The sequence below is a fragment of the Lycorma delicatula genome, chromosome 3, assembly GCF_047948215.1.
Source record: "Lycorma delicatula isolate Av1 chromosome 3, ASM4794821v1, whole genome shotgun sequence".
In the NCBI taxonomy this organism is placed as follows: Eukaryota; Metazoa; Arthropoda; class Insecta; order Hemiptera; family Fulgoridae; genus Lycorma; species Lycorma delicatula.
The window spans coordinates 119,008,202-119,023,230 of record NC_134457.1 but is presented as its reverse complement, the minus strand read 5'-3'; the positions used below and the strand labels follow the sequence as shown (position 1 = coordinate 119,023,230).

Here is a 15,029-nt window from a genome sequence, read left to right as displayed (position 1 = left end):
CTGGGAAACGTCTAACGACCAGAAACTCAGAGGGCCTAACAAGCCATCTAACATCGTTGGTTGGAAGGTGAAATCCCTAGACCCAGAAGTATTGATAACAGCCCTCGATAGTGATCCGATAGAGACTGGATGTGCAGAAGAACATACTAAGGCCCTGATGATGCGAGTAACACAAGCTTGTGATGCCAGTATGCCTCGCAAACGTGTTATCAATTCAAGACCTGCGGTACACTGGTGGAACGATCACATCAGCAACCTTCGTAAAGAGTGTCATAGAAAAAGAAGATTATCTCAGCGTGGCTATCAACGACCCAACTCTGCAGTGCTGATTGCAGAGTATAAAAAAGCTCGTCGTGAACTCAATAAGGCCATAAAAGAGAGCAAAGGAAGATGCTGGAAGGAGCTCATATATGAGGTGGACAAAGACGTGTGGGGCAGGCCTTATAAAGTGGTCATGACCCACCTGAAGAAACAACAAATGCCGTCACCTACGTGTCCTCAGCTCCTTCAGAAAATCGTCACTGCGCTGTTTCCACAGCAACACAGTCTCGATTATCAGTTAACGCCAGGCGAACTAGACGACATTCCACCTGTCACTGAAGAAGAGTTGCTGGAGGCCTGTAATCGTGTAGGAAATAATAAAGCGCCGGGATTGGACGGAATCCCGAATATAGCCTTGAAAACCATCATAAAGGCAGCACTAGCATTATTTCTAGACGCGTACAACGCATGCCTCAAGGAGGGGACTTTTCCTCGTAAGTGGAAACAGCAACGGTTAGTACTGTTACCTAAAGGGAAGAAACCGCCAGAATAACCGTCATCTTACAGACCACTCTGCATGCTAGATACGGCGGGTAAGATATTTGAGCGTATCATTCATCAGCGAATAGATGCAGTGGTTGACCCACTCCTGGCAGACAACCAGTATGGATTCCGGAAAGGACGATCAACCCTGGACGCGATCAACCTGGTTGTCAATACGGCCAAGGAGGCGATCGCAGGAACTAGATGGAAGGGTGGAACGAAGAAGTACTGCCTGGTTGCCGCCTTAGACATCAGAAATGCTTTCAATTCCGCTAATTGGGACTGCATCATGCAAGCTCTCGACGAGAAAAACGTGCCAGTATATCTTCGCAGACTAGTGATTAGCTATTTTACAGATAGAGTGCTGAAGTACGATACAAAGAATGGTCCGAAAGAGTATGATATAACCGGTGGTGTGCCACAGGGCTCTGTTCTCGGTCCACTTCTGTGGAATATCATGTATGACGGGCTCCTGAGATTGAAACTTCCAAGATGTGTCAAACTGGTAGCGTATGCGGATGATGTTGCCGCAGTGATCGTCGCCAAACACCTCGACGAGATTCAACATCTGTTTGACATTACTTTTGAGAAGATCAACCAGTGGATGGATACAGTTAACCTTCAACTGGCCAAGCAGAAGATCGAAGCAGTGCTTATTACCAGCCGAAAAGAAGTTGAAACAATTAAGCTAAAAGTCGGTGACCAAGAAATTACATCACAACCTCATATACGATATCTGGGAGTGATGCTTGATGCCCGACTCAACTTCAAGCAGCAAGTAGAACACGTCTGTACGAAAGCGTCAGTAGTGAGAGCTAGTCTCACACGATTGATGCCGAACGTCGGAGACCCAAAGCAGAGCAGAAGGCTACTATTGTCATCAGTAGTAACATCGGTGCTCACTTACGGAATATCTATTTGGGCTGACGCACTAGAGACGCAAGATTCGTGGAGAAAGGCGGGACCGATATATCGTATGAGTGCATTACGAGTCGCAAGCGCTTTCCTGAGGCGCGCACAGTGTCTGAGGAAGCAGTTTGTGTCATTTCCGGAACTCTGCCTCTTAGAGTTCTAGCTGAAGAACGACGCAACCTTTACCATCGAAAGACGTCAACCTTACTGAGTGCTGAAGAACTCAAGACAGAAGAGCGACAGAAAAGCATCGCACGTTGGCAGCTACAGTGGGATGCTGCCGTGAAAGGCAGGTGGACACACCGTCTCATACCACGGATTGACTTTTGGCTGAATCGTAATCACGGTGAGGTCAACTACTATCTAACGCAGATGCTATCAGGACATGGCTGCTTTCGAGAATACTTACACCGCTTCAAGCACGATAATTCTCCAGAGTGCCCGTCCTGCCCAGGAGTCAATGAAGATGCAGAGCATGTTTTCTTTGTGTGCCCACGATTTTATCCACAGCGTGATCAACTCGAAAACATCTTACATCAAAGTATCCAACCTGAGACACTAATAGAAGCAATGTTGTCGTCAAAAGCCGCATGGAACGCAATAAGCACGTTTGCAACAGACGTCCTTACAGACCTGCGTTCCATCGAAAGAAAAAGAGCAAAGGACCACAACATCTAGAAGAAAGAAGTAATAACATCTTAGCTACCAGAAGGAAGAGCAGTAGCTAAATCCTCCCCCCCACGAAGTAATGCCTAACGGCGGATACCGTGGGGGATCAGAGTTCAGAGGATAGCGGAGGTTTTAGTCGGTATTAGCATTAACAAGTCACCTTTAAGTTAATGTTCGAGTCCGACGAACCAGGCAAAACATCTAAGCCAGAGATTCGTAAAGGAATTTCCTTCGCTATATAAAAAAACACACACACACACACACACACAAATACCCTGTATAATTTGTTTTAAATAACAGTATTTAAAACAAAATACTGTTTTAACATTCAGATGTATGAATTATGAGAGTAAATTGGTTAACTAGCTCTGAAAAGTCTTTGGAAGAAAATGTTCATTAATTTGAAAGTGGGCCATTCAAGAAATAATAATTTTTAATTGTTAAATTTTATGAATGTTAATGTCTTGGTAAATTTCATACTTTTCAAGAAAGTTGAATTCATGGCTTTTATATTCTAACTGTAAAATTTCCATGTAATGATTAATGTATTTGTTTATAATTTATGTTATTACTAATACATGTCTGAATAATTCAACTGAAGATAGATAATCTCTTACCAATTAATTGCCATACATTAATATTTGGAATATTTCTTCATTTGAATTTATAAATATATTTTTTCTAATATTTCAAACTGTATATTAGTCATAAAGTGATTAATGACATTGGAAAGTATAGTACTATTATTTTTAATGGTCTATATTATTATTAAAAAAAAATATCATTTTTAGAATTGTTTTATAATATAGGTGTGGTTACAATTTGACATAAGATATGCAATAAGGAGTTAACACTCAAAAATGAAAATTTTAGTTTAAATAATTTTATTCTATTTGATTTCTGAGCGCGTTCTGAATAGTGATTCAACCTAAATAATAATGGTATTAAGAAAAATACACAATATAATGCTTTTTTAAATTTCTTCAATTAAAAATGGACTCAACTAGCCATAACCATTGAGTTTCTAAAAACCTGCCAGGTCTTGCTTTGCAAAAATGATTTATGTGGGTAACTGCTTTTAACAATAAAGTAACAGTACAGTTTGTGAAATTTTCAAAAAGAAATCAAGCCACAAATTGAATGAAAGTATTTTATTCATGTTATTAAAAAGAGAGAAATTTCTCTATCTATAATTAAAAAATTAATATAAGTTTAATATATATACATGTATAATGTATCTCCCTCTATGAATCATGAGACCTTACTGATGGTGAAGGGGCTTGAGTGCTCAGTGATACAGAGTAGCTGGACTGAAGGTGCAACCCATATCGGGAGAGGTATCTGTTGAGAGCCACACTAAGGAATGATTCCTGAAAGAGGGCAGCAGCTCTTTCAGTAGTTGTTAAGGGCATAGGTCAGGACGACTTAAACAGCCATATCAACATTATTCAATCCTCTGAGTACTGCACAACTGAAAGCAATGGAAAACTACAGCTGCTTTTTTCCAAGAAAATGTAGCTCTCTGCATTTTCATATAACAAAGATGGAGGTGCCTTCCTTGATAAAATATCCTGGATGTAAATTAGTCCCCCGTTCGGATCTCAGGGTGGGGGACTACTAAGGAAGGGGTTACCAGAAAATTAAAAATTAACATTCTATGAGTCGGAGTGTGGAATGTTAGAAGTCTAAAAAAGGTTGGCAGGTTAGAAAATTTAAAGAGGGAAATGGATAGGATGAATGTAGATGTAGTAGGAATTAGCGAGATTCAGTGGGAAGAGGAAAACAACTTTTGGTCAGGTGATTTTAGAATAATTAACTCAGCTTCAAATAATGGGCAGAAAGGAGTAGGTTTTGTAATGAACAAGATCAAAGGGAAGAGAGTAAGAGTATTTCAAAATGCATAGCGATAGAATCATTGTAATAAGGATAAAATCAAAACCTAAACTGATAACGATTGTTAACGTCTATATGCCTACAAGTGCTCATGATGATGATGTGGTACAGTGTGTATACGAAGAAATTATAGAGTTTTGCACGAAGTATTATTTAGCAATTGCCAACACCCAGTTTAAAAATCATAATAGAAGAATATACACATGGAAAAAGCCAGGCGATACTGCAAGGTATCAGATAGATTATATCATGGTTAAGCAAAGATTTAGAAATCAACTCGTCGACTGCAAAACTTACCCTGGAGCAGATATTGATAGCGATCATAATTTAGTGTAAACTAGCGAAAGAAGAGTGGATTAAAAAAAAGTGGAAACAGAAATGAACACCGATAAAATAGACGGAGCATACAAGAAAGTTAAGGAAAATCTTGGGGTACGTAAATTAAAATCTAATAATGTGTTAAACGAATATGGTACACTGATTTATAATACAAAGGGCCAAGTTAATAAGTGGCTGGAATATATTGAAGGGTTATATGGAGGAAATGAATTAGAAATTAGAATATGGTGTAATAGAGGAATAAACAGAAGTTGAAGAGGATGAAAGGGGAGAAACAATACTGAGATCTGAATTTAAGAGAGCATTAAAAGATTTGAATGGCGGAAAGGCTCCTGGAGTAGACGGAATACCTGTGTAATTACTGCGCAGTGCAGGTAAGGAAGCGATTGATAGATTATACAAACTGGAGTGTAATATTTATGAAAAAGGGGAAGTTCTGTCAGCATGAAAATAAACAAGGACAAAACGAAAGTAATGAAAAGATTTTTGAAAGTATATGTTTGGAGCATCGATTTATATGGAAGTGAGACTTGGATGATTGGAGTACCTGAGAAGAAAAGATTAGAAGCTTTTGAAATGTGGTGCTATAGGAGAATGTTAAAAATCAGATGGGTGGATAAAGTGACAAATGAAGAGGTGTTGCAGCAAATTGATGAAGAAAGAAGTATTTGGAAAAATATAGTTAAGAGACAGATTTATGGGCCACATATTAAGGCATCCTGGAATAGTCGCTTTAGTATTTGAGGGACAGGTAGAAGGAAAAAATTGTGCAGGCAGGCAACGTTTCGAATATGTAAAACAAATTGAAAGGATGTAGGATGTAGGGGTATACCGAAATGAAACGACTAGCACTAGATAGGGAATCTTGGAGAGCTACATCAAACCAGTCAAATGACTGAAGGCAAAATAAATATATATATTTATGTATATATATATATAAATATACTTTTTTTTATATACGTGACGTGTATGAAAGCACAAACACCATCACCAACACGTTTAGGAAAAGACGTCTACAATTCTGACACTTATGCAGAATGGGTGAAGGCAGACTCACTAAGAAAATTTTCAACACCGTCAATGCAAGTAAATTAAAGTTCATTTGGATAAAAGAAAATAACGTGACCTGGAATGACTGAACATCTCAGAAGAAGAAATCAAGGACAGAAGGAAATTTATAAATGAAATTAGAAATAAAAAAATTGAACAAGAGCAAAAAAAGGAAATGATAGTAAGAATATAGATGGGGGATAGGAAGGAGAAACATAGTGAACAAATGAAGAGGTTTTGGGAAGAAAAGAAAAAAAAGAGAAAGAAGTAAAGCCATGATTGGCTTAAGTTAACGTGCTCTCTTTAAGCGGGATAATTGGAAATAATAATAATATATTTACATACATACAGTATATAAGATGCATTTTTAATGTTATTTTAATTAAACTAAAAGAATTATTTTACAATCAAGGTGTTATTAATTTAAATATTTTAATACCTTTTAGTTTCAATTTCTTTGGTTTAACTTAAAATATTTCGTTTTTCTGTAAGTTATCTGTAAATTTGAAATTTACAATGTTTAATTTTTAACTTATTAAATTTTCAAGATTATTACTTAAACATAATAAAAAACTGAGTGTTTGTTTTGAGAATTACTTCTTGTTTCCACCAAGCAAATTGTGGTTTGTCTCATTTTATTCAAGTGTACCTCTGTATTATGTTGCAAGAGCTGTAGGGTTTTTAAAAGCAGATAACCAACAGTTTTTTTAAAGACAAGTCAATATTCTCAATTTTTAAATGGTAATACTAATACAAAATAAATGAACTACATTTATTTAAATTTTTAACTTTTGATTTATTGTTAATTTCCACTAACATATTAGTATGAAGAATACTCAAAAACGATAAAGAATGATGGTTGCACCTTATTGGATATTTAGGTCCAATTATTAATTTATAAAGCCTGCTTAATTTACATTTTGCTTTACAGCCTGTACATACATTTTGTTTTATTAGCATTGGTTATTAGGCTTAAATGCATATTTAAATCTATTTTTAATGTACAAGTTTATTACATTCTCCATAAAATTATTGGTGTATGTATGGTGTTACTGTCTAATGGGAGTAGTACAATAATCTTATTAATAGTTTTTATTAGATATTTTTTGTAAAATTTGTAATCAAAATTTGTTATAACCATTTTTACAGCAATTTTTTTTATTACTATAGATACTTTTTTGTTTTCGGTTTATTTTTGTTATTTTGTGTCTAATGGACAAATCTGTTGATCATGTTTGTGAAAATCTAGCTGATTTGGATTTTTATGAGTTTCATATTATTTGTTATGGTTCTCTTTAAACTTTAGGTACAATGGTTTTTATTATTAATTTCTAGTTTTTAATCTTATATCTAAAAAAAGTAAATTTTTATTTACTTTAATTTTATTGGTCATTATGTTGGATTGCATGTAGTGAGAATACAAACATGTCCATAGAGGTATGTTGTAAGCGTGAGTGATACAATCAATTATTTTTTTTTTCATAATTTTCTTAGTAAATTTATGAAATGACTATAGATAGTGGACAAACTATATTTTTATAAATAATATTTATTGCTAAATTTAAAATAATTTTGTTCCTTATATTAATGTTGAGCCCACAGATTGTTTGTGATTGTTCTTTAATCTGTGTTTTATTATTTCTATGATTTGATCATATAGAGATTTTTAGATGCTGGCCACTTCTTGTGCACTTATTAACATTCATAAATTTTAATTTATTTACAAACTGAAAATCATTATACTAAATTTGTAGAGTAAATTTAGGATTTTGTCTAATAGTCTAGAGATAAAAGTATGAAGCAGTTTGAAATTTATAAGGGTCTTTCTCGTGGTCCCATATCTATTTTCTGAATTGTTGGAATTTCAGTTAATTTTAGAGATGTTGGTTGAGTGGGAATTTTATTTTACGGAGGGAAGGGCATTTATGCAAGAAGTATAACGAAGAAAAGTAAACTGCTACGGATATGTGGTTAGGAGGAGTAGAATTTTGACAATTGCATGGGAAAGGTTAGTAGAAGGATAAAGTTAATAGATGAGGTAAAGACTGAAAACTACAGACATAAAGAAGAAGGCTTGGGACAGAAATGGATGGAGACAGCAGTGGCATAATGGACCTGCTGCCAAGCGAATACCAGATTATTATGATGGTTTATTTGATATGAAATGGAGTGGTATTTTAGGTAATTGTTATAGTTAAAACTGAAATAATAATAATGGATTGTTGTTTTAGTTTATAATAAATATTTTGCTTTGTATTAAATTTTTAAGTATTTATTTGGTAGATTTTTTATCTGTAAATTTAATCTCTGTAATGCACTTCTTAGTTATTTATTCTATTTTTCTGTAAACATAATAAATAATGTTTACAGAACTAAATGAAATCTGTTTTAACAGATTTTATATTATGGATTTATTATTGTTTAATTAATTACTTAACTAAAAAAAAATAATACCTGTTAATAAATGAATGTTTATTGCTGTCATAGAGCATCTTGTTAGTTATATTTTCTACACTGCAACTCATAACTTTACATATTTCTTTTTTTTCAAAATCTATTTTCTTAGTGTAGAGTTATGTGTGAGTTATGTATGATATAATATTTGAGGAAACTGATGAATTTCAGGAAAAATCTTGGAAAGATTTTAAATAAATGTTGGAATAGTAGTGAAAGAAATAAAATATCATCTTACACTTAACTGTTGCAAGTATCAAGTGGGTTCCTCAACTGTTTTAGCCTTTACATAAAAAAGGAAATTGGTTGATGTAGCACAATTTCCAAATTGAGATAAATTTTTAGTATTTTTTATAAACTATTATGGAATATGACCATATTTCATACACTATTCAGCTCAGAATCGGAAAGATTACGAGTACATACGGATAACTAAATTCACCTCATCATTAAAAAAGAAAAACTACACTTTTGACAGGAAAGATTGTTTTGAGGTTTAAAGGAGATTCTTATTCCTGACTTTCTTGCTGAACAAAAAACATCACTACTGATTTGCTACAATTGTAACAGCAATTGAAGCCAGAGAGTTGTTCAACTTTTGTTTATTTTCTCCAGAACAATGCTTACCCTCACAGACAGTTCTCTATTGAAATACTATGATAGCTCAGATGGGATGAGCTACCTTATGTGCTGTGTTGCCTAGATTTAAGTTAGCAGTTTATGACCTGTTAAATCCTTTTAAGGAAGTTTTAGAGGATAAGGATTTCAACATGAAATTGTTAGTGATGTCATTCACAAATGATTTTCATAAAATCAGAAGACCTTTCCACTAAAATCAAAAAGCTTTCTCCTGAATGCTGAAATAATTGAAATGCTTAGAATAACAAGAAATTATGTTGAAAAATATATATTTAAGTCTTTTAATTTCATCACAAACAAAAAAACTGTGTCTAAATGATTCTAGATAGTAAACTGAACTAGTTTACAGTCGCCGCCAAGTAAATGTGAGCTTGGAGTGGTGATGATTACACCATGCAGGCTGATCAACATGGCTTTATATAGCAAGGAAGAATATTTATTAACATTTTTTTTAAAAGGAATAATCTTCTTTTAATTTTTTTTCCTTGATGAATTAATTTATCATAGAAGCACTGAAGGTTGAATGTAAAAATATGGAAATATAATTTTGTAATCTATGAAAAATGTAATCTATGACTGACTGGTTCTATTTCAAGGAAGAAAGTTTACCACCGTAACAGTCAATAAGTTAAATCTCTTTAAACTAGTTAAGAAGTGGCTGGAACTCATATAGTGGGTATCTCCCTCTACTTCTGGATGATTGATTTTGAATCATTATCCAGAGAGCGGACACACTCCCTTGTATTAATGATAATCAATATTTTTTACCTCTTTATCAAGTCTTGGTATTTTTTGAGCAATTTTTCTGAAATAATTCATCTGTTCTAGACCTCTATGAGTTTCACTAATTGACTGAAGGTAAGCAGCATAATTAACACGAACAGCTGCATCCTCAGGATCAAGTTTAATGGCTTGTTCATACGCTTTACATGCATTTTCAACATCATCTAAATTTTTCAATGCACCTGTGAACAAAGAAAATAAAAATTTCTAGCCACTACCAGAATTTTAAACACAGTTGATAGTACTTATAACTTATGTACTAACACTGTGGGCAAACATTTTGTATGTAAGAGATACTAAATATATACACTGAAAAAATACTTATTCTATTTGATGAATTACTAAGAAAGACTGCAGTACTGTATCACTATGGTATTATGAAAGTACAGGAAGAATCAATGTGTTTAAGATTACAACTTATTGTTGTTTACTACAGTTATACATATTTTAATCTTCTTTATTATTAATTAAATATTCTTTATATCAGTCGAGGTTTGCACTACATGCGGTGCAGATGTGTTTACATGAGGATCGATTTACATTGAGCTTGTATGTATTTTTTAGCGAGAGTTATGGCTCTTCAAACAAACGGGCCAAGTTGACTTGTACAGAAATTAAATTCTTTCTATCATAACTTATGAAGAAATAGGTATTCAATTACAATCTAGTTTAGAATTTATTGTTTTTATTTATTTTGTCCAAAATTTCAAGACTGCAATACTTTCATTAATTATTGTGTGTACTTACATAATCCACATACCAAACAATTTAAACTCAGGAATTCAATATTAACCAGGTTCATATATCTTAATTTGATCCAACCTCAATCAGATGTGGTTAAACTTATGTTAAGGAAATGTTTCTGTTATCATAAAACCTCTCCTTAAATACACAATGTTCTGCTTCTCTGAATTATTTCTTGTGCTTTTTGTTAGTTCACACTTAGCTTATCATGCACACTTTAGTATTTTAGAGTGATTCATCAAAACAGATAAGTTTTATGTACAATTCCACTGAAAACTGAAACTGATGGATAATCAACTAAATTTATATTAAAAATATCTTGAAATAAGTACTTCAGATACTGTTAGATAGATATTGTGATTTATTTTTGAAGAAAAATACATCTTCATAGATATATTAACATAGTAAATTGTAATAACATGTACAATATTAGTTGCATAACATGATATATGTAACTTAACAGATAAAGAAATCTCTTTTCTAAAGGAAATCTATAATTACTTTTTTTAATAAAAACATAACAGTTTATCAAGTCATTAATTACTTTTAAGATGTAACCAAGGCACAATTTCATTACATTTGCAGTGATAAAAGTTTAAAAAAAGAATTTTATTATTTTTTTTCCAAAAAGAATAAAATATATAAATCGAATAATTTGATCGAAAAACTTTTTATTCTAAACTATGCCAAAATAAAAAACTAATTATCTTACTTGCAAGTAACATAAAAGTAGGAGCATGTTTATGTTGAAACTTAATAGATGCTGAAAGGAAATTAAATGCTGAAGCATACTGTTTTGTGTATAAATGGACTAAACCCAGATTATACAATATCTTCCAATCCAGTGGTGCTAAGTAATTAGCTCTTTTTAAACAACTTATTGCCTGAAAATTATGAAAATTATATTAATGAAATAATATCTGCAAAAAATTAAGCAGAATTAGGAGCAGCAAGTTATCCCAGGACTACAGACAAATTGAATTTTAGTCATAGATAATGCACCTTATTAACAAAAAAATAAACCTCTGACATCCAATTCACTGAAAAAATATATTCAAGAATGGCTCAAAAAAAATAAAATTAACCACAAACCTGATATAACATAAAAATAACTTTTAGAAATAGTCAAAATACACCGCCTAGAACCATAATGTGAATTAGATGAAATACTACATAACAAAGGGATTATGGTGCTTAGATTGCCATCTCACCATTTAGATTTTAACCTAATTGAATTTATTTGGAATCTAGTTAAAAAAAATTTGGGATTGTAATACATCCACTGTTACATTATATGCAATTTTGTCAATTACAATAGAAGACTGAAAAAAATCAGTGACAAAATTTCTGGAGGTAATGGATTCTTACTGGAAAACAGCTGTTAGTGGAAGATGCAACTGAAAGCAGATTATAAATATAGGGATGGATGATGATGAGACATGAAGTAGTGAAGACGAATTGGAAATTAATTCTAGTGAAAGTGAAACAAAGTCAAGCTCAGAAACCAAGGGTTGCTGGCCTATCATTATACGTGACTGAAACAATATTTGTAAATCACTTCACAGAAACAAAACATACATACAGACATTAATTACAACATGCAAATTTTACATACAGCATATAAAAAACATCTCAAACTCACTTAAAAATATGAAATTACAACAAACTAAATAAAAAAAAGCACATTAACACAGATAAATATACTATTTGATTACAATACTGAAGGATTTCGGTATCTTTTAAAACGAGCATAGTTAATAACAGTTCTACCATATTTTTCTCTGATGAAGGAGTTAATAATGGAGCTTAAAAAGGTCTCTGGAATAAAAAAGTTCTATTAGTGTGAAAATGAATAGTTCAAAATGTAACAATTTTAAGTGTTCCATTCTGCATGATTTTGTTGGTTTGAAATCTCTTTTGTAATCTTCTGTTTAAATGTGAGTAATTTTTTCAATATTTTTTTTATTTGTTTTTCTTTATATGTTCTGTATATGTGTTTTAGGTTGTCTTGTTTCTCCATTTTTGACAGAATGAGTCAATGAATGTGGATGAGATTGTGAAATGCTTTGTGACAATGAGTTTCCTATTCCTGTTTTGTATGTTTATAATGTGTCTAGGACCAGCTGAGCCACAACAATCGGTGATCAACAACAATAAGAACAATAACAAGAACTAATTTGTTTTCACTCCATTGAAAAAATGTGTTAAAAAACAGTGCAAAAGTTGTGTCACATCAGTTAACATCATCTAAATGGTCTGACTGACCCAGATAGTCATTAGCCAGCCAGCATCCTATAGATCAAGTGTAATAGAGATTTCAATGCAAGAGTAATTTTCATGTTTGTGTTAATTTAACTACCTGTTACATGTGATGCATATCTCATCACCAGTGACATCGGCTACTGCATATAGCCTACACTGATGATCATCCATCAACGCCCCATGACCAGAAGAATTCAGATGAGTCATAGTTTAGTTAATTTTAGGTTATCGTAAATAATATTTTCAAGATATCATTTCATCTTAAAACAACAGCTTATTTTTAACCATTCATATTTCCATGTGTATGCTTCTATTCAATCATTAAGCTTGTGTTGTTTTAAATATTATTATTACTCCTGTCGTATACGACTATTTGTGAATAATCATACCTTTATTATCATTAATTTAATGGAGGATTCAGAACAGTTAAGGCTTTTAATTAAAAAACGAGGTGTAGGTAAGGGACAAATGATGAGATTCAATAGCTACTTAAATAAATCAGAAGATGTTACTCAGCTTAAATTCAGGTTAGTTAAATTTCAAGAACTGATATCGGATTTCAAAAAATTCAAACCGAAATCGACATTTTAGACAATTCTGAAAGCCATGATGATGATTGGGCTCAATTTGAAGATACATTCTATCAATTAACTATGCAAGCCCAAACTAAAATTCAGCAGCTCAGTAACACTGACACTATCGGTGTCATGAAACAAACAATGAAAATAAGGAGTCAAGTTGGGCTTATCCCCGCTTTTCCTTACCAGCTATCAACCTGCCCACATTTTTGGAAGAACATGACAAATGGTCATCATTCCATGACAGTTTTAAATCATTAATTTATCACAATCCAAATCTGTCTAATTGTCAGAAATTTCACTATCTCAAATTGTCTTTAAAGGATAGTGTGCTGCCAGTGTCTTACAATCTCTAGAAGCGTCATCCAAAAATTATAAAATTGCTTGGGACCTATAAGTGGAGAAGTTTCAAAACAAAAGGTATTTAATCAACAAACTCATCTCAGGCATTTTCAGTTTAAGTAAATTAGACAAAGAATGTATTTTTAATTTGAGAAAATTAATTGATGGTGTACAAAAACACGTTTGTGCCCTTCATATATTAAGTCAACCCACTGAATACTGGGACACTCTTATAATTCACTTGATTATCAGCAAGTTGGATAAAAAGTCTCACTGTCACTGGGAGTCAGAGATAGATTCTGACAATGTTCCCATTTATCTGACTTAATAAAATTTATACAGAAAAGATGTTGAATCATAGAAGCTGTAAACCTAAAGCACCCTTATTAAAACAATCTCAAACCGGAAATTCCCAATCAAAACTAAAACAAAATTGAAAAATTAATATATCCATTCTAATTACTTATCTTCTATAACGAAATGTTCATTATGTGACAATTCCCACCCACTGTATTTGTGTAATAAGTTCAAATTATTATCCATTAAAGATAGAGAAAGGGAAGTGTGGAAGCTAGGACTGTGCTTTAATTGCCTTTCTTCTGGCAATCATAAAATAAAAAATTATGCTGCAGGCTCATGCAAACTTTATGGTAAATGTCACAGTACGTTATTGCACTATTCAGAAAAGAAAAATAAATCTTTGCATCCTGAATCACATACATAAATTTCCAAGGCTGAATCCAGTAGTTAAAATCAATCAATTGTGTCCACATCACGTATATCGTGCAAAGGTGTTCCTTCCTCAGTGTTGTTGTCTACTGCCTAGTGTCTGTTCTCGTTCATCATGGGAATCCTCATCTTTGTTGTGTACTATATTCAGGGTCCCAGTCAAATTTTAAGACTGAGAAGGCGGTCAAGAAAATTAGGCTTGCCATTTGCAAATGTGTCTGTAGAAGTGAATGGAATTGGAACATCCATTACCAAAATTTCTAAAGTTGTTCAATGCGTCATTAACTCAAGATTTACTACATTTTCCTTCACTACTGATTGTGTAGTCCTAACAACTATTATCAAACATTTACCCACAGTGCCAACTGAAAAATCAGACATGAAAATTCCACCTAATGTTCAGTTCCTCATTTCAATCAATCGAATGACACTGACCTGCTCATTGGAGCAGAGTTATTTTTCGACTTACTACATGACAGAAGACTAAAACTTCATGATTCATCTCCAACCCTTCAAAATACAGTGCTGGGTTGCATCATTTCCGGCAAGGTAATGACCAATACTATGTCGCATATAACTAAAGTTTGCCATCTATCTACACTGGACGACATCGATAAAACCATACAGAAGTTTTCGGGCATAGAAGACGGTTGCTCTGAAAGGCAGTACACTGGAAACGATAAACTGTGTGAAGACATACATATAAATACAACCTTCAGGGATGATCTTGGCAGGTACTGTGTGCAAATTCTCTTGAAAGGTAATATTTATAAGCTGGGTGAATCAAAGGATTCTGCATTAAAAGATTTTTATTATTAGAGAGGGGTTATC

The 15,029-nt window shown here is 33.0% G+C and overlaps 1 protein-coding gene across 2 annotated transcripts in view; it reads right to left on the bottom strand.

Moving 5' to 3' along the window:
- The window catches only part of BBS4 (Bardet-Biedl syndrome 4), a 66,430-nt gene that overhangs the window by 5,293 nt on the left and 46,108 nt on the right, over window positions 1-15,029 (bottom strand). For both annotated transcript variants that reach the window (XM_075358967.1, XM_075358968.1), the window contains 2 exons: window positions 11,000-11,171; window positions 9,529-9,725 (listed from right to left, as the gene is read on the bottom strand). In XM_075358967.1, coding sequence (XP_075215082.1) covers window positions 9,529-9,725; window positions 11,000-11,171 — 369 coding nt within the window. The remainder of the gene's footprint in view (window positions 1-9,528; window positions 9,726-10,999; window positions 11,172-15,029) is intronic.